Source organism: Pan troglodytes, chromosome 23, assembly GCF_028858775.2.
Source record: "Pan troglodytes isolate AG18354 chromosome 23, NHGRI_mPanTro3-v2.0_pri, whole genome shotgun sequence".
NCBI classification, from domain to species: domain Eukaryota; kingdom Metazoa; phylum Chordata; class Mammalia; order Primates; family Hominidae; genus Pan; species Pan troglodytes.
Genome location: NC_086016.1, coordinates 39,019,290 through 39,041,185, shown reverse-complemented (window position 1 = coordinate 39,041,185; position 21,896 = coordinate 39,019,290). Strand labels below are relative to the sequence as shown.

The 21,896-nt window shown below is 55.7% G+C and overlaps 2 protein-coding genes across 7 annotated transcripts; one reads left to right on the top strand and one right to left on the bottom strand.

The window, feature by feature from the left end:
• Positions 1 to 1,716: 1,716 nt before the first annotated feature.
• Positions 1,717 to 11,899, bottom strand: MPST (mercaptopyruvate sulfurtransferase). Of its 6 annotated transcripts, none has more exons than XM_063808025.1 (4): positions 11,771 to 11,895; positions 7,599 to 7,774; positions 6,715 to 7,333; positions 1,717 to 2,314 (listed from the first exon to the last, which is right to left on the bottom strand). In XM_063808025.1, the coding sequence occupies exons 3-4, from the start codon at positions 7,307 to 7,309 to the stop codon at positions 2,016 to 2,018; spliced, it is 894 nt and encodes a 297-aa protein (XP_063664095.1). In that variant the 5' UTR covers positions 7,310 to 7,333; positions 7,599 to 7,774; positions 11,771 to 11,895; the 3' UTR covers positions 1,717 to 2,015. The 6 variants fall into 6 exon arrangements, with proteins under 6 accessions (XP_063664095.1, XP_003953929.2, XP_001159620.2 ...); XM_003953880.4 differs by lacking the exon at positions 11,771 to 11,895 and adding an exon at positions 11,674 to 11,753; XM_001159620.5 differs by lacking the exon at positions 7,599 to 7,774 and having other exon boundaries at positions 11,771 to 11,899.
• A 148-nt stretch (positions 11,900 to 12,047) lies between these two features.
• Positions 12,048 to 20,711, top strand: TST (thiosulfate sulfurtransferase). Its single transcript, XM_001159859.5, has 3 exons — positions 12,048 to 12,146; positions 12,793 to 13,408; positions 20,251 to 20,711. Exons 2-3 carry the CDS (start codon positions 12,814 to 12,816, stop codon positions 20,547 to 20,549), a joined length of 894 nt encoding a protein of 297 aa, XP_001159859.1. The 5' UTR covers positions 12,048 to 12,146; positions 12,793 to 12,813; the 3' UTR covers positions 20,550 to 20,711.
• The last annotated feature ends 1,185 nt before the right edge of the window (positions 20,712 to 21,896 follow it).

Genomic DNA, 21,896 nt, shown 5'->3' with positions numbered 1-21,896 from the left:
CCGTGAGGCAGAGGTTTCAGGGAGCCGAGATCGTGCCATTGCACTCCAGCCTGGGCAACAGAGCAAGACTCTTATCTCGGGGTGGGGGGGAGAAAAAGAAACGGAAGCCTGCAGAGGCTGGGCAGCATGTTCGAGGTCAGGCTGCCTTGTGTGGAGTGGTTGGGACCGGAAGCTGGATCAGAACCTCACATGTTTGCAGACAAACTTGTCTCCTCAAAGTGGCAGACCCATTCCAGGAAGGAAAACTAAAGCTTGTCTGAGACCGGCCAGAAAGGGGGGAGTGTCTAAACTGCTTCACTTCCACTTCTGGGAGAAGGTGCTTATGATGGGGAGTCGGGGAGCCCCTCCATGTTGGGGTTCCCTGTCTACACTGTTCCTGACTGCAGTGGTCAATTGTGTTATTTGCCCCTAGGGCAGTGGTTCTTGACTGGGGGTGATTTTTGCCCCCCAGGGGACATCCGGCCACATCTGGAGACTTTCAGTTGTCATAACTGGGCAGTGTTACTGGCATCTAGTGGGCAGAGGCCAGAAACGCTGCCAAGCATCCCCCAGCACACAGGACGGCCCCCATGACAAGGAATCATTCAGTGTAAATGTCAGCAGCGCTGAGGCTGAGAACCCCCGGTGTGGAAAACGGGGACTCTGCAGTGGACTCTTGGAAGGGCTCTCATCTGAGTTTCTTCTTCGGGAAGTACACGATTCCCATGTTTTAGGGGAGGAAACTGAGGCTCCGAGAGGTTGGGAGTTACTTTAGAGCTCTTACTTGGAAAACCAAGATTCTAGGCTGTGTCGATTTCTCCTGTCCCTGCGGACTTGGGAAATGACTCAGCATCAGGGGGAAGTTGAGGGGATACAGTCAGGTGAAAAGAGGAATAAACTGAGTCAGGGAATCTGGATCTGGCCCTGGCTCTTCATAAATTCAGTGTGGCCTTGGTAAGTCACTGCCCCTCTCTGGTCTCGTTTCCAAAGGAAGGGCCAATAAGATAACTTCGAGCTCTCCCCAGTACCGCCTGGCAGGACACTGCCCCTGCGCTGCTGAGATGGTGCCTGAGGGCTGGAAAGACGGGGAGGGGCGATCCAGGTCGTGATGGGCAGGGGGGAGTTTGGGGCCTTCTCAGACACCTACGTCCACCTCTGCACAAAGGATAAATCCCGGGCAAGGAGGATGGAATCCTTACCCTTGGGAAATGGGGAGAGATGTTCTCTTTGAGCAGAAAGAATCAAACTCCCTGGGTCCACCCACTCCGGGAATTCCACAGACCAGCCCCCAAGTGTGAGCTTCCAGAGTTTAGAGCAAGGTTCTCCTCCAATTCAGCCCAGCTTAGCCGAACATCCCAGCTGGGCTGGGACATTCCTCCTTGGCATGGCACAGGCTTCTGTTAAGCTCTGGCCCCATCTTCTTCTGGAAATGAGATGTACTATTTACCTGCTAGGAGGGCAGGTGGTGGGAGAGTAGCTTTGGGTGGGACCACAGACATGTCACAGCAAAATTCACCTTAAATAGCCCAGATGCCAGAAGGGAGAACGCCCAGGATTATGCGGTGAGGGACGGCTTGCTAGGGGCTAGCCCGGTCACAGAAGTGGGGAGCTCTGGGGCCCCAGCACTGCTTGGAAGGCAGAGACAGGATCTCCAAGACCCTCAGGCTCCCCAGAGTGACCTTTGCTGGGCATGACAGAACCCCTGGCTCCTTAGGAAAACCGAGGCAGCCCCAGAGCTACAAGATTTAGCACTTGGTTATTTTATTTCCTCAAAAATAAAACAGAAAGGAGGCGGGGCCCCAGCTCAGCACCAGGTGGGCAGCTCGGAGTTGTGGCCTCCCTCCTCCAGGGCTCGCCTCCGTCTTTCCTCCTGGCAGCCAACCAGTCAACGGAATTCCTGGCCTTTGAGATGTCACCCCAAATGCCACCTGAGTTGAGTGAAGAAACACTCTCTTGGTGAAAGCAGAAGCGGAGCTACCAGGCCAGGCATTGCTGGTGGCCGGCATCACCTGAGCTCGCCTGTGTCCTGCCCAGCTTCAGTGGGTCTTCCCCCGGCCCTCTGAGATGACATCCTCGGGCCGGGCGCGCATGTACCACTCCACCCAGGAGCCATCGTAGATGGGCACGTCTGGCTTGCCGCAGAGGTAGGCCCCTAGTGCCACGTGGCAGGCCGTGACGCCAGAGCCACACGTGGCCACCAGTGGCTTAGACAGGTCCACTTTCTTCTCCTGGAACAGATGGCGGATCTCCTCAGGGCTCTTCTCCAGCCCCTCCTGGGTCAGGAAGTCTGTGAAGGGGATGTTCACGGTACCCGGGATGTGGCCAGGTTCAATGCCTACAGCAGGGGAGCCAGGGAGGAGGGGACAAATAGAAGGATGCTATGAATGGTACCTCGTATTTGTGGTGCTCGAGATATTGAGAGCATCCCATGCAAGCATGGTGCTAAATCCTTTATATCCACCATCTCATTTAATTCTCACAACCATAAAACCTGAGCACTGTTTAGAGGAGCCCCCATTTTATACACGGTGATGCTGAGGTTAAGTACCACCTGAGGCTAATGCATCTAGCAAACTGCTGACTGAACTTTGAACCTAAGAACTGGGCCCCAAGGTTTCCTGACTATGCACCCTAGGGACAGCGAAGCAATAAACAAGACACCTGCCTAGCTAGAACGTGCAGTACCTGCAGGCAAGGAGCTTTAATCTGGCAGGGCAGACAGGCAACTGAATAATTACAAGCATAATGGGTGTTCCAAAAGTGCCCTACTGGGTGGCCTGGGGCATGTAAAAAAAAATAATGCCAGTAATAGCAATAGCTGATATTATTATTACTGAGACAGGGTCTCATTCTGTTGCCCAGGCTGAAGTGCGGTGGCATGATCAAGGCTCACTGCAGCCTCAACCTCCTGGGCTCAAGCAATCCTCCTGCCTCAGCTTCCCCCCGAGGGGCTGGGACTACTACAGGCACATGCCACCATGCTCAGCTAATTTGTTTTTTTTTTCTTTTTTTTTTTTTTTGAGATGGAGTTTTGCTCTTGTTGCCCAGGCTGGAGTGCAGTGGCATGATCTTGGCTTACTGCAACCTCCACCTCCTGGGTTCAAGTGATTCTCCTGCTTCAGCTTCCTGAGTAGCTGGGATTACAGGCACCCATCACACCTGGCTAATTTTTGTATTTTTAGTAAAGACGGGGTTTCACCATATTGGCCAGGGTGGTCTCGAACTGCTGACCTCAGATGATCCACCTGCCTTGGCCTCCCAAAGTGCTGGGATTACAGGTGTGAACCACCACGCCTGGCCTAATTTGGTTTTTATAGACATGGGGTCTCAGTATGTGGCTCAGGATGGTCTTGAATTCCTGGCCTCAAGTAATCCTTCTGCCTCTGCCTCCCAAAGTGCTGGGAATATAGGAGTAAGCCACCTTGCCTGGCCAATAGCTGATGTTATTGAATGCTTACTTTCTGCCAGGCACTGTTTGGAGACGGTCAGCTATAGTTTCTCCTTTAATCCACCCCGAAATTCTCTGGGAAAGAAATTATTATCCTCTCTTTTGTAAAGATGAAGAGAATGAAGTACAAAGACTAGCTTGTGCAAGCTAGCAGAGGGCAGGGAGGAGTAAACCCAGGCAAGTCTATGCTTCCCACCGTCATGCCACACTGGCTGGGGGCTCAGTGGGTGGAGGAAGTTTCTCTGAGAATGCCCCAAAGGATGAGTAGGATTCAGTCACATAAAGGGGTCTGGGTGGATGGAGGCCTAGAGCATCCCAGGCAGAGGGAATCTGAGAGGCGAGGGAACCACCTGTTGCCTGGAGGGGTTAAAGGTCATTGTCGCGAAAGCCCAGACAGTGAGGAGCCAGAGGCCCAAAGGGGAAGCTGAAGGGGATGGGAACGCCTTAGCAGGCCTGGAGTAAGACTTGGGGGCTTTGACCTGACTGCAGGGGGAACTCAGGCTTCTGTGTTTACTTTTTTACTGTTACTTTTAATTTTTCTATTGAGAAGGGGCTTGCCATCATGTCCAGGATGGTCTTGAACTCCTGGGCTCAAGGGATCCTCCCACCTCAGCCTTCCAAAGTGTGAGGATTATAGGTAGGAGTTACCTTGCCCAACCTAGATTTCCATTTTTAAACGATCATTTTGATTGTAGCAGAAAGAATGGGATGGGAAAGGCCCACACCTCTGCAGACTCCCAGGGTGTTTTTTGTTTTCACTGCCCCACCTTGAGGCAGGGGTTACTAACATTCCCATTTTCATGCAGGACTGGGATTTGCAACAAAATAAACCTTCACAACTAATGCTTGGGCTGGGCACGGTGGCTCACGCCTGTAATCCCAGCACTTTGGGAGGTCGAGGGGGGCAGATTACCTGAGGTTGGGAGTTCGAGACCAGCCTGACCAACATGGAGAAACCCCGTCTCTACTAATAATACAAACATTAGCCGGGCGTGGTGGCACATGCCTGTAATCCCAGCTACTCGGGAGGCTAAGGCAGGAGAATCACTTGAACCCGGGAGGCGGAGGTTGTGGTGAGCCGAGACTGCACCACTGTACTCCAGCTGGGAAACAAGAGCAAAACTCCGTCTCAAAACAATAACAACAACAACAGAAACAAACACAAACAAAAAACCCCCCAAAAACTAATGATTCAAATCTGAGCCATTCAGACTCTTGTCCAGCTTCTGCCTTGGTTTCCCTCCGCAGTGGAGTGACACCCCCACAGGAGCTGCTGACCCATGTATGGGTATCTATTCTCAGACCCTGGCATAGAGACAGCACTCCCGAGTCTGTGGAGAGGCTGGAATGGGTCATGCATCCCACTTAACAGACACAGTTACCGGGCTTGGTCAGATATCACATAGAGACCAGCCCAGAGCAAGGAGGAGGAACAAACTCTCAACCCAGGGTGGTGACTGTAAAGGGAGGGCCATCCCTACACCTTGAATCCCACCAAGCAAAGCATGTTTCCCCTGCCTGCTGGACTGGTGTGGCACATCACAGGAGCACTTGGCCAGGCCTCAGGCTGTGGAGTGGGAATGATGACAGTGACATTCATCACTGATCCAGCTGCACTGAGCTTAGTTTGTTTTGACAACAAGCCTGCCAGGCGTGTATCACCTCCCATTCTATAGATGAGCGAGCGCGACTGAAATAAGTGTGAGGCACAAGTGTGCAGCACACTTGTGCATGAAAACCCGGAGCTGAGTGCTTTACACACTGGCTCTCCTTGCCCCTATCTTGTCTTTATGCTCTGTGTTACTGCTCCCATTCTACATAGGCAGAAGCTGCGATTCGGAGACATTAGATGACCCGTCGTGTGTCACGAAGCCCATGTAAATGTGGCAGGGATCTGAACCCCAGTCTGGCACCACCAGCTAGCTCCCCTATGTTGCTCATCCCCCTGGGGCTGAGATGGAGAACCCAACAGGATCAAGGTGGTGCTCTCATTAGGCTGAACCACATGAAACTGACACCTGTGTAGGTTCAAAAATGGTTGGATATCAGCTGTTTCCTATGGTTCCGGTAACACCAACATTGCTTTGCAGGATTCCATGCAACAGGGACCTTCTGTATTCACCAAACCTCTCTGGAACATCGACTCTGTGCCAGGTACTGAGCTAATCTTCAGGATGCATTAAGAGCAGGGACAGTCCTTGCCCTCAGGCCATCCAAAACCATGCTGGCCCATGGTGAGCCCAAGCGGCTCCAAACCCAATCTGTAGCCATGGGAATGCTCTTCAGAGAGCTCTCTAGGGGCAGTGGTCAGTTTCTTGCACTCTTGAAGGCACAAGAGAAAGGGCTGGGGAGTTCCTGGTTGCTCACGGCTGTTAAGTGTGCAGGCTGCCGAGTCTGAATCCCGGCTGGGTTGTTTCTTGAGACCTTGGGCCAGGCTCCATTTCCTCCTCTGTGCAATGACAGTATCTACTTACACGGGATGTTTGAAAGACTCACACCAGTGTGACCACTGACCAGCCTGCTTTGTGGGGACTCCTCCTCGCATTATACAGAGCTTACCCACAGGCTTCTTGCCTGAGGAAACCCAGCCCACAGGCAGAAGGCTCTGCCCTACCCACTTCTGTTTAACCCCCCTTCCACCCTCAGTTCTCCAAGCTTTGGCCCCTGGGAGAGACTTTCCTTTCATGCAGCCCCCGACTCTGCCTTCATTCCACCATCCTCAGGGGCATGGGTAGCCCTGATCAGGACCATCCCTCTGGGTTTTTCTCTCATACTGGGGCCTGCCCCCCAACATTCCACAGTGACCCCCCACACCTCTAGTGTTGGATTGAGAGCTGTTTGGCCAACCAGAGTTCCCAATGAGCTAGGGAGAGTCACTGCCCAAAGCACAGGAGGGGAAGGGCCAGTATTATTGTTCTGCTTAACAAACAAAGTCACCAAGGCAAGTGGAAGTCAAATCTCCTTCCCCACCTCATGCAGTGGCCTTTAAAGGCAAGGTCAGGCTGAGCGGGGAGGGTCACCTGAGCCCAGGAGGTTGAGGCTGCAGTGAGCCATGATTGTGCCACTGCACTCCAGCCTGGGCGGTAGAGCCAGACCCTGTGAAAAGAAGGCAAGGGTAGGGAAAAGGGGGAAAGGAGGGAAGGGAAAGGGAAGGAAAGGAAAGAAAAAAGGAAAGGAAATGAAAGCAAGATAAATTAAAAAAATAAAAGAAAGGTCAAGTCCAGGGCACTGCTCAGGGCGTAGAGGCCGCGCCCCCGACGACCTCCTGCCCGCTTCCCCCGCGTTACCGTCTCGGGGCTCGGGCTCGGTGCCGCGGAACCTGCCAGTGGCTCGGGAGTCCACCACCTGGAAGCGCCGGGATTCCAGGTTCTCCTTGATGTCCTCGTAGGTCTTGATGAAGGCGGGATCGAGCTGAGCGCGGAACTCGGCGGGAGCAGGTTGGCTCTTGCCGGAGCTGAGCGGGAGGTTCTGGCGCAGCCAGTGGCGGAGGCCGCCGTCAAGCAGTGACACGGCGCGGTGGCCGAAGGCGCGGAACATCCACCAGACGCGCGGGGCGGAGTAGAGGCCCTGGTCGCTGGCGTCGTAGATCACGACGTGGGTGGCCGCGCCCACGCCCAGGCGGCCTGCGTACTCCGCGAAATGCTCGGCCCCGGGCAGCATGTGGTCGTAGGGCGAGGTGCGGTCGCTGCACTGGTCGATGTCGAAGAAAGCGGCGCCCGGGATGTGGCGCTCCTCGAACTCGCGTCGCGCGTCGCGCCCCAGCTTCGGCAGGTACCAGGAGGCGTCCAGCAGTTGCAGGGGCTGCCCAGCGCGCGGGGCCCGCAGCGCCTCGGCCACCCATTGCGCCGACACCAGCGCGCGGAAGAGCTGCGGCGAAGCCATGGCGGCGACACTCGGGCTGCGGGCCTGGGCGACAGGGAGGATGTCAGGAGGGAAGCAGGGAGAGGCCGCTGTTGGGGCTAGGGCTGGGGCTGGAGCATGGGCGAGGGCCGGCGGGGGAGGTGGGGCCCGTGCAGGGCAGAGTCCAGGGAACGCAGAAACCAGCGGTGGTGAACCCGGGCACAAAGGTGGGTAGCCAGGGGCCTCCCTCTGCCAGGCCTCATAAAAACACAAGCTCCCAGTGACCCAATGACCATGACCTCCCGGAGAGCCCCCAGGCCACGCCCCTCACCTCCACTTGCTGGGCAGGAGGGTGGGTGGAGGTATCCTAGGGCAAGGCCCTGCTGGCTTCAAGGCACAAACAGGGGCAAAGTCTCCACCCCTCCCTAAGATGCAGCTCGGCTTTATTTGCAACCAAGTCCCAGACGGAAGTCATTCATTCACTCATCAAGCATTTATATTGGTGACCTAATAGGAACAGTAGCTGGAATTTACTGAGTCCTTGCTGGGTACCACTGAATCCTAACAATATCCTAGAACAATGCCTGACACAGTAGACTCTCCAGTATGTGTTGAATGAGTGATCTTAAGAGGCTTGGTATATTATTGTCACCGTTTCAAGGAGGACACTCAGGCTCACAGAAGTGCACTAACCTGGCCTGGTGCGGTGGCTCATGCCTGTAATCCCAGCACTTTGGGAGGCCCAGGCGGGTGGATCACCTGAGGTCAGAAGTTTGAGACCAGTCTGGCCAACATGGTGAAACCCCGTCTCTACTAAAAATACAAAAAATTAGCCGGGCTTAGTGGCAGGCACCTGTAATCCCAGCTACTCGGGAGGCTGAGGCAGGGGAACTGCTTGAACCCAGGAGGTGGAGGTTGCAGTGAGCCGAGATCGTGCCATTGCAATCCAGCCTGGGGGACAAGAGCAAAACTCTGTCTCAAAAACAAAAAACAAACAGGAAAAAGTGCACTAACCTGACCCGGCGGTGCCAGGCTTCTCACTAGGCAGTCGGTCTGGCACCAGAATCCGGACTTCTCAGCCACACACTCTGTGCAGGCTCTGGGAGTCTGGCGAGGCCAGGTTTTGCCTGTCCAGCCTGGGCTCTCTCTGGCCCTTCTAGCAGCAGCAACAGTGACTTCGCACCTCCCTCCCTCTCCTCTCCATCTTTCCTGCATACCAGAGATAGTGCACCAGCTCGCCAGCCCACTATGCCAGGCCAGCCCACAGCCTTCCTGGGTGTAAACTTCCCAAACACTTTAAGCCCTTTGTGCTGGGAAGCCACCGTTGTGCAGGTGAGAGGAAAGGGCCCCTTCTGCCAGGCAGAGGCTGAGCCCCCACCAGGGCACATGGCTGGGTGTGTGGAGTATGGGCTGCAGGTCAGCCCTCACTTATCCCCTGTGTGAGGCCCAACCTTGACACCCACTGCATGCAGTCCTGCCATCGAAATGAAGGGGGCAGGTAGAGAACAACATCTGTGGACCGAGTGCCTCTGTGGGCCAGGTCACATGCTAGGCACCGCAGCCTTGGGCGGGTATTAGGATGCCTGCTTTATGAATGAGGCCACTGGCAATTAGAAGAATAAGTGCCTTGCCCGTGGTCACAGGAGGCAGCCTCGGGATTTGCAGCCAGAATTTGACCCCTCAGGCTGGACTTCCCCTGCCCCAGGTGCCATGATGACCAGGGCCTAATGAGTTCTAGGGTGACACCCTGTGCCCACCCCCACAGTCTGGCCGCAGCTGGCTTTTAGGAACCTACTTCACCCATGTGGTCAGGCCTTGTGCCGGACACCGAGGCACTCTTGCCTTTGCCAAGCCCTGGGGGGAAACGTCAGGCTGCAGGCAAGAGACAGTGAAATTGAGGATAGTTTAGAATTCAATGTTGAGCACAGAGGGCCCCTATGTTTGCCTGGGGTGGCAGCAGAAAAGGTGGGAATGCCTCCTGGAGTAGGAGGAAGTCCAGACTAATCTGACTTTTCCAGGGGCCCAGGAAGCCTCAGCACGGTCTTTAGGGTAGGGAGGCTGCCAAGGGGTGTTTGGCTAAGGGGCGATCCCCATTATCTGCGTTACAGCACAGCTAGGGGGCGCTGTGCTGGCAGATGCTGCAGGTTCCTTCCTGAGGAACCCTATTGTGGGAACCACAGCAGCCCCTGTGCACCCCCCAACACTGTCCCCTATTCTTGAGGATCTTTGTTTCCCTCACCCAATCATCCATTTACAGTAGAAAGAGCCCTGGTTTAGGAGCCAGAGAGCCCCCAAAATCAATGTAAACCCCACTCCACTGCTTAACTGGTTGTGTGATGTGGGTGTGTAGGGTCTCTGGGTGGTTTCTGTTCCTTATAATGGAGCTTCCCACCCCCACCTCTTAGAGCCAAGATTAAACAATAAATGTAGAGGGGCAACCACCATGCATTACATCTGGCTGGTTTTAATAATCATTAAAAACGGTTTGGGTCGGGCGTGGTGGCTCACACCTGCAATCCCAGCACTTCGGGAGGCCAAGGTGGGCGGATAACGAGGTCAAGAGTTCAAGACCAGCCTGACTAACATGGTGAAACCTCATCTCTACTAAAAATACAAAAATTAGCTGGGCGTGGCGGCATGAGCCTGTAGTCCCAGCTACCTGGGAGGCTGAGGCAGGAGAATCGCTTGAACCTGGGAGGCAGAGGTTACAGTGAGCCGAGATCGCGCCACTGCACTCCAGCCTGGGCAACAGAGTGAGACTCCATCTCAAAATAATAATAATAATAATAATAATAATAATAATAATATTGCATTATTTCTTCCATTACTCTCATTGGTGGCCCTGGAACTGCCAGCAGCAAATCTAAAATCTTAGAATTTCAGGGCTTGGTGGGACTTCAGAGATCTGAGGTCACCCTGCCCCAGTCTCCCTGCTTGATTGGCACTTCTCACAAAGGTCTGTGGGCCATAAAGGAGGGTGTGAAGGCAGGCTGTGGGTGTCAGGGAGGGGTAGAAACCAGGTGTCTGTGTGATTCAGAAGCCGGGATCACTGTAGGTGGGGGTGCCCTGGGAGTGGAGGACCCCAGGACGTAACCGCCCCAGGCTCATGTCAGAAGGGTACACAGCTGCACTGAAGCAAGTGTGAGCCGCAGGCTGGATCCAGGGTACCCCTTGAGGAGCAGGGCTTGGGTGCTCCTCTTGGACCTCCCCAGCCTGGTCCCTCCTGCCCACCCCCTCCCCCAACCACCAGACACTAGGCTTTGAGGATTGCTGCGAGCATTTTAGAACAAAACCTTTTTTTAAAAAGGGGGATGAGGCCAGGGATGGTGGCTCATGCCTGTAATCTCAGCACTTTGGGAGGCTGAGATGGGCAGATCACTTGAGCCCAGGAGTTCAAGACCAGCCTGGACAACATGGCGAAACCCCATCTCTACCAAAAATTTAAAAATTAGCCGGGAATGGTGGCACATGCCTGTGGTCCCACCTACTTGGGAGGCTAAGGTGGGAGGATCGCTTGAGCCTGGGAGGCGGAGGTTGCAGTGAGCTGAGATGGCGCCACTGCACTCCAGTCTGGGCCACAGAACCACAGCCTGTCTCAAAAAACAAAACAAAACAAAACAAAAGGTCGGGGTTGGGGAACAGGGAAAGCTTCCAGGCTAGCCTCTGCAAAAGCTAGGGAGGGGCAATGGTGTCCCCCAGTTTGCAAGAGCCCATGGCGAGCTTTTCAGGATTTTTGCCAACTGGTTGTTAAATACAGCTATTATTAAAAATTGAATTACATCAACTTATGATTAAACGGGCTAAGTTAAAAACAGGCAATTTTTTAAAAAGCATGAGCCTTCAGGGAAGAGCCAGGTAAACAAAGGCAGCTGGTACCACGTGGGCTTCAGACCAGGGATCAGGCCCGGCCTCAACTCTGGGTGTGTCCTCCAGCAACTCGCTCTGCCGCTCTCTCCTGTCTTAGTAAGTTTCTGGCCTACTCCTCAGGGTTATTGTGGGAACTAAGTCACACCACGGGAGTACCCAGCAAAGTGCCACACCAAGCAGGGCTGGACAATGTTAGTTCCTTTCACTCACTAACAAGTTATTGGCTAGTGTCTCTTCCTGGGGCCTCAGGGTCAGCGGGGTCTCGTCTCCCTGTCCTCCTCTCTCTCTCCCGCCCTCTCTGGTGCCACCAGGTCACCCACTTCCACCCAAGGCTCCCCACCCGCCACTCGCCACGACCCCACCCGGCAGGCCGCCCCAAGCGGACAGTCACCCTTAGTGCCAACGTAGCGGCGCGCCTTCTCTCCTAGACTAAGCCCCCTTTTCCGCCCAGGTCCCGCGCGGGAGCCCCGCGCCGGGCACCCCCAAAGAGCCACTCCCTCCCCCTCCAGAAAGGCAAGCCGCCACGCCGCGGCAGTTACCCGGGTCTCGGACTCCCGGCTTCCTGGCTCCGCCATGGCCCCCGCGGCGCGGCGCCCCCTCCCCGCGCCCGCAGCTGTCCCCTCCTCCGCCACCAACCTGCAGCGGGCCAAAGGGAGGAGACTCCGGCACAGCCCACCGCCGCGGCCACTCGGAGCCGCTGCTGCCCGCGCCTTCCACCGGCCGGGCCGTGGGGGTACGCCCGCTCCGCCCAGCCCAGGCCCGCGCGGCCCCCGCGCCACCCGGCGTCCCCCTCAGACCCCCGCGGGTCCCGGAGGCCCCGCGCGCGAGGTTGGCAGGTGCCGGGCGCGAAGCGGCGGCGCGGGGGAGGCGCGGGATGGCGGCGGGCGGCGCAGGGTCCCCCCTCTGGCGGTGGCGCGATGGTGCGCGCCGCCTGGGGAGCTGCGGCCGGGGGTTTGAACCGGCCAACTTCTCCAGCCGGCCGGGGCGAGCGCCAGCGCGGCGTCCGGGGCGAGTGAGTGCGGGGCGGGGGCAGCGGCCGGGCGCCTGGGCCGCCGGCCGGGCCACCTGCTGCCCGGGGAAGGATAGCGTTGCGAGAGTGGGACGGGGTGCCCCGGGAACCCCTGAACCACCTAGGGCAGAGGGCAGCGAGCTGCGGGCCGGACTCGGGCACTCTGGAGGCGGGCGAGCTCGGGCTGCCTGGGGAGGCCGCAGGCGATGGCGTGTGCACGGCCCGCGGAGCTTCCTAGCCGTGCGCCCACCCCCTCTGCCTTGGAAGGAAAGGGGATTCTAAGCCCAAGATGCCATCGCCCCCCATCCCGGGCATGTTTTCACTGCTCTTTCCTGGCGGGATCGAGTACTGTAACTTCTAGGAGCCAGATCCCCGCCCCAGGAAGCGCCCCTACTTGGAGTCCTCGGAAACTCTTGCCCCACCCGCTTCTGCGCTGGGCCCCCGGGCCGGCTGGGAGGGGCGGGGCCGGCTTTCCAGAGGGAATCTGCAAACTTATCCCGCTGCACGCCCCAGCCCCGCTGGCTTGCTGTAAACAAGGAACCCGGGGGAGTGCGGAGGGAGAAAGAGCTTCTCCCAGGCCTCACCCTACTGCACACACCGACTTCCTTCCTCACGCCTGTCTCTCTTTCCTGGTTCCCACCCGTGCCAGGTGACACGCAGAGCTGAAGCCATGGTTCATCAGGTGCTCTACCGGGCGCTGGTCTCCACCAAGTGGCTGGCGGAGTCCATCAGGACTGGCAAGCTGGGGCCCGGCCTGCGGGTGCTGGACGCGTCCTGGTACTCACCAGGCACCCGAGAGGCCCGCAAGGAGTACCTCGAGCGCCACGTACCCGGCGCCTCTTTCTTTGACATAGAAGAGTGCCGGGACACGGCGTCGCCCTACGAGATGATGCTGCCCAGCGAGGCTGGCTTCGCCGAGTATGTGGGCCGCCTGGGCATCAGCAACCACACGCACGTGGTGGTGTATGATGGTGACCACCTGGGCAGCTTCTATGCTCCCCGGGTCTGGTGGATGTTCCGTGTGTTTGGCCACCGCACCGTATCAGTGCTCAATGGTGGCTTCCGGAACTGGCTGAAGGAGGGCCACCCGGTGACATCCGAGCCCTCACGCCCAGAACCGGCCGTCTTCAAAGCCACACTGGACCGCTCCCTGCTCAAGACCTACGAGCAGGTGCTGGAGAACCTTGAATCTAAGAGGTTCCAGCTGGTGGATTCACGGTCTCAAGGGCGGTTCCTGGGCACCGAGCCGGAGCCGGATGCAGTAGGTAGGTGTCCCAGTGCTGGGTGGTCCCTGGGGAGTATTGCCCCATGGAAGGATAGGGAGTAAGGATGACTGGGACCCTCTCCAGGGTCCGTCCCATGCCTTCAATCCTCCCATGTAGGCCTCAGTCTTTCCATCGATAAAACCAGAAGGTGGAGACAAACCTAAAGGCTTTTTCAGCTTGGATGCACAAGGACCCAAGAATGTGTCCTCATAGCCATGTGCTAAGAAGCCACCTAGCATCTGTGTGGAGTGACATCAGCAGAAGTCACTGGTGACATGTCCACCATCTCCACTCCCCAGGCACCAGCTGCCCCACATGTACTGGGATATACCTAAGGGTGTCATGCCCCTGAGCCAGCGTTTGCATTGCTGTACAGAAACCTCCCACGGACACATCCAGCTTCTCCAGGCCTCTCTCGTCCCGCAGAAACCCTTATAGACATCAACAGTGTCCCTCCCCCCAGGATCCCCCTCTCCCCAAATCTAGCTCTCCTGGGGCCCCTGCCTGCTGTTTGCAAAGGCCGTCTGTTCCATAACCTTTCCAGGCAGCTGCAGCCCGTCGGCAGAGCTGTAACAGCAGCTGCCATTTCATGCCAGACACTTGGCACCGCATTATCTCAGCGAACAAAGCTCAATGCCCCTGTTTTGGCAGCGGGGGGTGGGGGGACTGAGATGCCAGGACATAAAGTGGTGGAAGGCAGGATTCGAATCCAATGCTGCCTTGTTTCAAACCAGGGCTATAAACCAGGACGCACCCAATGCTGCCCTACCCCTACTTCCCAGGGCCAGGAGGGAGTCCCCTCTGCTAGTTGCCCCAGGAAGGTGACTCAGAAGTTCCCCTCCTGTGGAAGGGAAGGCCAGGTGGATTGGATACTGCTTGAGGGTTGGGGAGAGCCTCAGGAGAGGAAATGCTGAGTTCTAGAACCTCCTAACCAGAGAGAACCTCGGAGGTCTTCCCTTTTCTAGAGGCAGGACTGCCGTCTCGCTGCCATCACTCCTGCTGAGTGCCCTCCAGTCCCTGCCTGGCCATTTCCAGGAGCAGGGCCCTCTCTTGTCTCTGGGCACCTCCTTGGTGGCTCTTTCCTCAGTCAGAGCTCCTTCTCTACAGAATCTAACTCGTGTGCAACATTTTGCCTGACTTGTTGAAAAACATCTCTTCCTGTCTGTACCTCCTACAGAGAGAATGCTGGGAAAACTGTTTGGCACACTCTTAGAGCTGGAGGGCCTGAACGGTGACCTCACCTGACAGAGGGGAGACTGAGGTGCACAGAGGCAGGGGCCAAGGCCGCATAGCTAGTTAGTGACAGAGCCAGGACAGCAGGGTCTCTGCCCTTTCCAGCGCAGCTTTTCCCAGGCCCCATATTTTTCTTGCCTGCTTGCTCTCTGAAGGTCTGGAGTTGAAGATTCAAGTTCATTTGGCACCTCCCAGAGAATCCTGGCTGGGAACGCCTGCAGCCCTCTCCTGGCCTTGGTTCAAGACGCCTCTTCTCCTTGGGATTTAAGCTGTCATGGGGGAGGATCAGTGGAATTGGTTCTCTTGCTGCTTCCCAGCCTGCCCTGAAGCAACCTAAGAAATAAGTGGAAGGGACAGCTTGGAGGTGCCAGGCCCAATGTCCTCACCCATTTTACAGATGAGGAAACTGAGGCTCAGAGGAGGAGAATGGCCTGCAGTGGGTAATGCCTCCTGAAGGCCCGGGATGCTGAAGTTCCTCCTCTGTAATCGTGTTCACACCTCCTTCAGTTTCCCTCAGGAGCATCAGGGAACATGGATTCTCATTTCAGCTCAGCCGCTCCTCCTTGGAGTGACCTCAGTCCAGTCGCTTGGCCTCTCTGGGTTTCCTTATCATAAAATGAGAGGAGTCACGCCAGCCCTACCCACATGAGTATGCATTTGTTTAAATGTAGCAGTGGCGGCTGGGCGTGGTGGCTCACGCCTGTAATCCCAGCACCTTGGGAGACCGAGGTGGGCGGATCGCGAGCTCGGGAGTTTGAGACCAGCCTGACCAACATGGTGAAACCCCGTCTCTACTAAAATGAAAAAAAAATTAGCCAGGCATGGTGGTGCGTGCCTGTAATCCTAGCTACTTGGGAGGCTGAGGCAGGAGAATCGCTTGAACCCGGGAGGTGGAGGTTGCAGTGAGCCAAGATCGCGCCACTGCACTCCAGCCTGGGCAACACAACAAGACTCTGTCTCAAAAAAAAAAAAAAAAAAAAAAAAGTAGCAGTGGCTGGAAAGGGATTTCGAGAAGGGTAAGGAACGATACAAATCCTGGAGGGTGTGGCACTTCTCCCCCCCAACCCCCTCCTCCAAGAGGCTTTGCTGGCCTCCCATACAAGATATTTTGGGGACACAAAGGCACATGAGGCTCTGCCGAGTTTATGGTTCCCAGCGTGGCGTGGGATCAGGGAGGCACCCTGTAGGTTCAGCGGTCCAGATGTAACACACAGGGGCATGGGGGTGGCAGACCTGGGGGTCAGGCATTGGCCCTGATCATCTCTGGAAGGAATGACCCTAAATGGAGTGGGAAGCAGAGCTTAGACACCTGGCGGCCACTTCCTGCTCACCTTAGGCAAGCGCCTTCCTCTTTGGCTGTGGTTTTGTGCCTCCACAAGCCCTTAGTCCTGGAGTCAGCCAGATCTGAGGTTCCATCCAGGTGTGATACTGATGCTTAGCCTCAGGCTAGTGCCTTCACCGCTAACTTGTTCGTGAAAGGAGCGCTGCTCACCTGAGAGGGGGGCTGGAGGAAGTGAGAGAGGCAGAGCAGGAGTTTATCCAGCCCAGTTTCTTTATCGACTTAATTTTCTTTGCCTCCCTTCTTGGAGGGAGTGAGGGTGAAGAAGGGAGGAGGGTATCGACCCGCTAATGAGCACTTTTATTTACAGAACCGTTTTTATATAGTCTCTTCTGGACACCTACAGCAGCCCTGCAAGGGGAGGCAGGCAGGGGTCGGTAGGCTGGGTCCCACTTTGTGGGTGGGGACAAGGAAAGGGCTTCTCTGTTAAGGCAAAGTGGCTGAGACTTGACCCCAGGTCGGCAGGCTTCAAGTTGGGGCTGTTTCCCAAGGCTACTGCTGTGGGTGGGGTGAGCTGTAAGCAAACCCAGGGGCTGAGGGAAAGGTCACGGCTCCATGGTGTGGCTCCCGGGCTGCTGTATGAGACTGAAAATCCACTCTGCCTATCTCTCCCTCCCAGGGCTGGGAGCTTGGCTGAGGGAAGAGGGAAGGTGCGGGGCTGCCTCTTCCTGGCCAGGGTTAAGGGGTTGCCTTCTGGGGCTGCCTGCTCTGGATTCCTTAGTGAAAGGAGAAAGGGCCAGACAGCTTTTCCTGGCCTTAAAAATCCACACCTACCAGTGGCCTGAGGGATGTTAACTCTAGTAGTTGAGCACAAGAGGTCATCTCATCCATTCCCCAGCCTCAGTCTCCTTTTCCAGGGAGGCTCAGGGTGGTCAAAGAACACAGGCGTTGGGGGCAGACCAATCAGACTTCACTTACCTTTGCTGTGTGTCCTGAGGCAAGCGACTTCACCTCTCTGAGCCTGGGCTCCCCAGCAATGCTGAGAGAATAATCTCCCCTGCTTTGTGAGGATTGAGGAGGATAAAATTCTTGAGAGCACCTGCTGTCAAGTGCCTGGTGCCGCAGGTTATGGGAATGGGGGCATGCCTGCTGGGGGCAGGGAGAGCCAGAAGCCTTCAGCTAGACTTGGGAAGAGAAGCATGGGAGCCTCTGCTTTCTGGCCCAACGTGCCTTTCCACCAACTGGCTGTTCTTTTTGTTTGTTTGTTTGTTTTTTGAGACGGAGTCTCGCTCTGTCACCCAGGCTGGAGTGCAGTGGCGCGATCTTGGCTCATTTTAAGCTCCGCCTCCTGGGTTCACGCCATTCTCCTGCCTCAGCCTCCCGAGTAGCTGGGACTACAGGTGCCCACCACCACACCTGGCTGATTTTTTTTTTTTTTTTTTTTTGTATTTTTAGTAGAGACGGGGTTTCACCGTGTTAGCCAGGATGGTCTCGATCTCCTGACCTCGTGATCCGCCCACCTCGGCCTCCCAAAGTACTGGGATTACAGGCGTGAGCCACCGCGCCCGGCCAAACTGGCTGTTCTTGAAAGTTCTCTGGCCCAGGTTCATCTCAGCCCTTCCCACAGTTCATTTAAATGCCCCAGACAGGCCCTGAGCTCCCCTCGCTTCACCCCGTCCAGCTGGGCCAGTGTGGGAGGCCCGCTCTACAGAAACTCCCTGACTTCATCTTTACTCAGAAGGGGTGCCCTTTATGTAATAAGAAGAACACAGTGGGGCTGTGTCATCAGGGATGGGGACAACAAAACAAAACAGGATTCAACCCGTTGTGCTTTCAAATGCACTTCAATCCAGCCCACTGTGGAAACATTTTAAAGCTGGGTTTCTTGGGAAAGAATGCCCTCGATGCCAGCTGATCCATTGTTCCTCGTTGGTAGGGTGGGCACACATCTTAGATTCAAGTTTCCAGGCAAAGCAGGTGAAACGCAACAGGAAGAAATTGCTCTAATTTTATACGTTATATGCAATCAAACTTTCTTTTTTAATTCATTATTATTATATTTTTGAGACAGAGTCTTGCTCTATCACCCAGGCTGGAGTGGCATGATCACAGCTCACTACAGCCTCCTGGGCTCAAGTGATCCTCCTACCTCAGCCTGTCAAGTAGCTGGGACTACAGGTACATGCCACCATGCCTGGCTCTTTTTTTTTTTTTTCTATAGAGATGGGGCCTTGCTATGTTACCCAACTCCTGGGCTCAAGCAATCCTTCCATCTGGGCCTCCCAAAGTGCTGGGATTACAGATGTGAGCCACCATGCCTGGCCTTTCTACTTTATTTTCAGGCTATTCAAGTGAAGCAGTGGGAGTGGAGAAGGAAGAAAGAAATCTGTAACTGGTGATCAGTTGATTGTAAACACCACTGCCAATCAAACTCGACTTGTACTAATAGATTTTGGAATCCTCTTTGGCCCCAGGGTGAAAGGACCAGGGCATAGCTGGCGTGATGATGTACCGAATCGTGTGCCTGCCAGGGTCACTGGGTGCTTTTAGCTGCAGTAGTTAGACTTCCCCTCACACCTGTGAGGTGGGTGAGGTTTACTTTTTTTTTTCTTTGAGACGGAGTCTCGCTCTTGCTGCCTAGGCTGCGGTGCAATGGGGCGATCTCGGCTCACTGCAACCTCCGCCTCACAGGTTCAAGCGTTTCTCCTCCCTCAGCCTCCCGAGTAGCTGGGATTACAGGCGCATGCCACCATACCCAGCTAATTTTTTATATCTTTAGTAGAGACGGGGCTTCACCATGTTGACCAGGCTGGTCTTGAACTGACCTCGTGATCCACCCACCTCGGCCTCCCAAAGTGCTGGGACTACAGGCGTGAGCCACTGCATCCGGCCTAGGTGGGGTTTTGTCCCCGTTCTGCAGGAGGGAGACTGAGGCTCGGAGGTTCAGGGCCTGCTTGGCTGTACCCAGCCCCAGTATGTGCCTTGGCCACACTAGTCAGATCCTTCCCCTCCCACTCCTGCCACCCTGCTCCTGCCCTGTCCCATAATCCAGGTTGAATGGGGGTGGGGATTTGGGGAGCAAGGAGGGCTCAAAGAGATGGAGATAGGCCTGTGTCAGGCCAAAGTGCAGGTTGGGCACTGGGAGTGGGGCCAACCATAGAGCCCCCACCCCTGCCAGGGTGTGGGCTGCTCGAGGAAGACAGGAGTGGCCTGGGGCATGTGTGAGATTGGCCTGTGGCCTCACCCTGTGGGTGGCACCAGCTCTGGCCATGGCTTTCCCCTTTGCCCCAATTCCTGGCTCTTCTGAAGCCAGATTTGGCCGAGGGCCCTCACTGGGTACTGAGACAGTTCCAGAAAGGACTCTAGAGCCAGCCGAGTCCCTCCACTCTGCTTCCATCCAAGTTCTTGGAGGGGACCAAAAAGGCCCACACTGTCCCTATTCTCTCCCTACCCCCTCCATAGGTGGTGAAGTGGCTGGGGGCGCAGCATGGCAGGGTGGGTGGGCCAGCCTCCAAAGCCAGCGCTTTCCTTGTGCCACCCGCTTCGTGCAGCAGCCAATACGCAGTGGATACTCTCCTTTCCATTTTTCCTATGGAGAAACTGAGGCTCAGAGAGCTGACATAACTTGCTCCAGTGGGATTTGACCTCACGTCTGACACCAGGTCACTTGCTCTTTCTGCAACTGTGTGCTTAACAGAAAACCAGAGGCCCCGATGTAATCCTGGGTCTGCCTTCATCTTTCTGTGTGGCCTTATGTGAGCCGTGTTGTTTTGCCAAGCTTCAGCGGATTCATCTGTAAAATGGGGACATATCTGATTAGTTATGTGGTTATCTGTTTAGCATCTGCCTTTCTTGTTAGACTGGAATCTCCCAGAGGGCCTGGCTGTGTCTCTGCCTTTCACCGCTGTGTTCTCAACACATAGCATTTGCAATAAGTTGTCCCATTTGCTCTTCTCAACATGGCTGTGAGATGGGTATGTACCACTGAGCCCATTTTACAGATGAGAAAACTGAGGTTCAGAGAAGTGAAATGATTTGCCCAAGGTAAAGGTTAGTGGAGCTGAGACTCATGCTGCTGTCTTCTCAAGCAGGTGTGATTTTGGGCATCTCTACTTCAAGACAGGTGTTAGGAGAGGAGTTGCAGGCATCTTAAGTCATGAGAAATGATAGTAGGTGGGGCTGGGAATAAATTGAGCTCCAAGCAGAGCAAAGATGTTATTTTTATTTGCAAAGCTATCTATCCTTCCAGCTACAGCTGATGGAATCCTCCAGGCCCCATTAGTCCCCACGCCTCATACATCCCCTAAGCTGTGTCCTCTGCCCTGCCCAGGACTGGACTCGGGCCATATCCGTGGTGCCGTCAACATGCCTTTCATGGACTTCCTGACTGAGGATGGCTTCGAGAAGGGCCCAGAAGAGCTCCGTGCTCTGTTCCAGACCAAGAAGGTGGATCTCTCGCAGCCTCTCATTGCCACGTGCCGCAAGGGAGTCACCGCCTGCCACGTGGCCTTGGCCGCCTACCTCTGCGGCAAGCCTGACGTGGCCGTGTACGACGGCTCCTGGTCCGAGTGGTTTCGCCGGGCCCCCCCAGAGAGCCGCGTGTCCCAGGGAAGGTCTGAGAAGGCCTGAGCCGTGACCTCTCCTGCTTACTGTAACTGCGGCCGGTTTAATGACCCCATGACTTACAGCCGGTTCTTACCTCTTAGGTGAAGGAGATGACATGTTTTTAGAATTGCTGTGCAAGGCTCACCCTCTCTCTGTCAACACTGGAATAAACTTCGCCTTTTCTGAGTAGTGTGTTTGCCTGCCTCTCTCTGGGTTCCATCCTTGCCCCCAAACTTCCATCTCTTTCAAACTCCGGAGACTCCACCAAGGACAGAGACCACCATAGCCCCTCTGGCTGGGGAAGCCATACCGAGGACACCACTTTCACCCAGTTTTGGCAGAAACAGCCTCCTGCTGTCCCATGTCAGGTGGACTCTGTCCCAGAGCATGCTGGGTCCTACCAGGAAGACAGGTGGGAAGGGAACCAGAAAGCCAGAGAGCTGAAGCCCCAGCTGCTGTAGCCCCAGCCTCCTGGGTAGGGGCGCGGGGACAGCTGGCTTTCCCAATATGTCCATAGAGGTGTCACACAGCCCCAGGGCCTCTCAGAAGAGGCCATGCTCAGGAGCAGGTGAAAGGAAGGTGGCCTCTGTCTCGAGCACCTTTTCTGGCTCAGAGTAAGACCCCCTGGGGAGCAGTGGAGGGAGGGGCTGGAGAAAGCTTTGGCCCTGGGAGAAGGTCCAGGCTCTGGCAGGTGAATCAGGAAGCCACAGTAGAAGAAAGCAACCTGATAGCTTGGCCCCATGTGGCTGGATTTCGAGTTTCCCAGAAACAGCCTCTCTTAGACCTCCTTTGGGGTTGCAAGAAGAATTCCGGGCCCCACCTACTGGGGACTCCCGGCTCCCCACTATCCAGCCTTCCCAGTGAAGACAGGATCCCGGAGGGCCGGAGACCAAGTCTGTCCTTGGCTTGGCATTGGGGCAAATAGGTGCTCAGGAGATGCTGAGGAGGTTGGTTTTGGGGCTGGCAGGTTGGGTGATGGGGCTGAATGCTGAGGCCGGTGGGACCTGTAGTGGTGGGACTGGTAGTCTGGAGGGTTGACCCCTCTCACTTCCATGCCACTAACAAAACAGTCCTCTTCCCAGCTCACATGTGGCTCAGATCCTACTGTGGGAAGAAGAAGCAAATATACACAGTATGTCAGATGGCAATAAGGTGCAATGGTAGAAAAGGTTGGAAAAGAGGAGTAGGGAGTGTGGGGTGGGCTGGGATGCTTTTTAAGAAAAGGTGGTCTGGGAAGGTGAGCAGAGTCTTGAAGGAGGTGAAGAGGCAAGCCATGTAGGCATGTGGGGGAAGGAAGTTGCAGGAGAGGAGAGGGAACAGCCCGTGCAAAGGCCCCGAGGAGGGACTGTGCTTGGTGTGCCCAAAAAACAG

Bases quoted from the DNA above. Each gene is read 5' to 3' on its own strand.
- MPST (XM_001159671.5), bottom strand. From the start codon at position 11,709: ATGGCGGAGCCAGGAAGCCGGGAGTCCGAGACCCGG. The intron at 7,334-11,673 runs GTAACTGCCGCG...CCTGTCGCCCAG, and splicing joins GCCGGGAGTCCGAGACCCGG to GCCCGCAGCCCGAGTGTCGC. The intron at 2,315-6,714 runs GTAACGCGGGGG...CCCCTGCTGTAG, and splicing joins CGAGCCCGAGCCCCGAGACG to GCATTGAACCTGGCCACATC.
- TST (XM_001159859.5), top strand. From the start codon at position 12,814: ATGGTTCATCAGGTGCTCTACCGGGCGCTGGTCTCCACCAAGTGGCTG. The intron at 13,409-20,250 runs GTAGGTGTCCCA...TGCCCTGCCCAG, and splicing joins GCCGGAGCCGGATGCAGTAG to GACTGGACTCGGGCCATATC.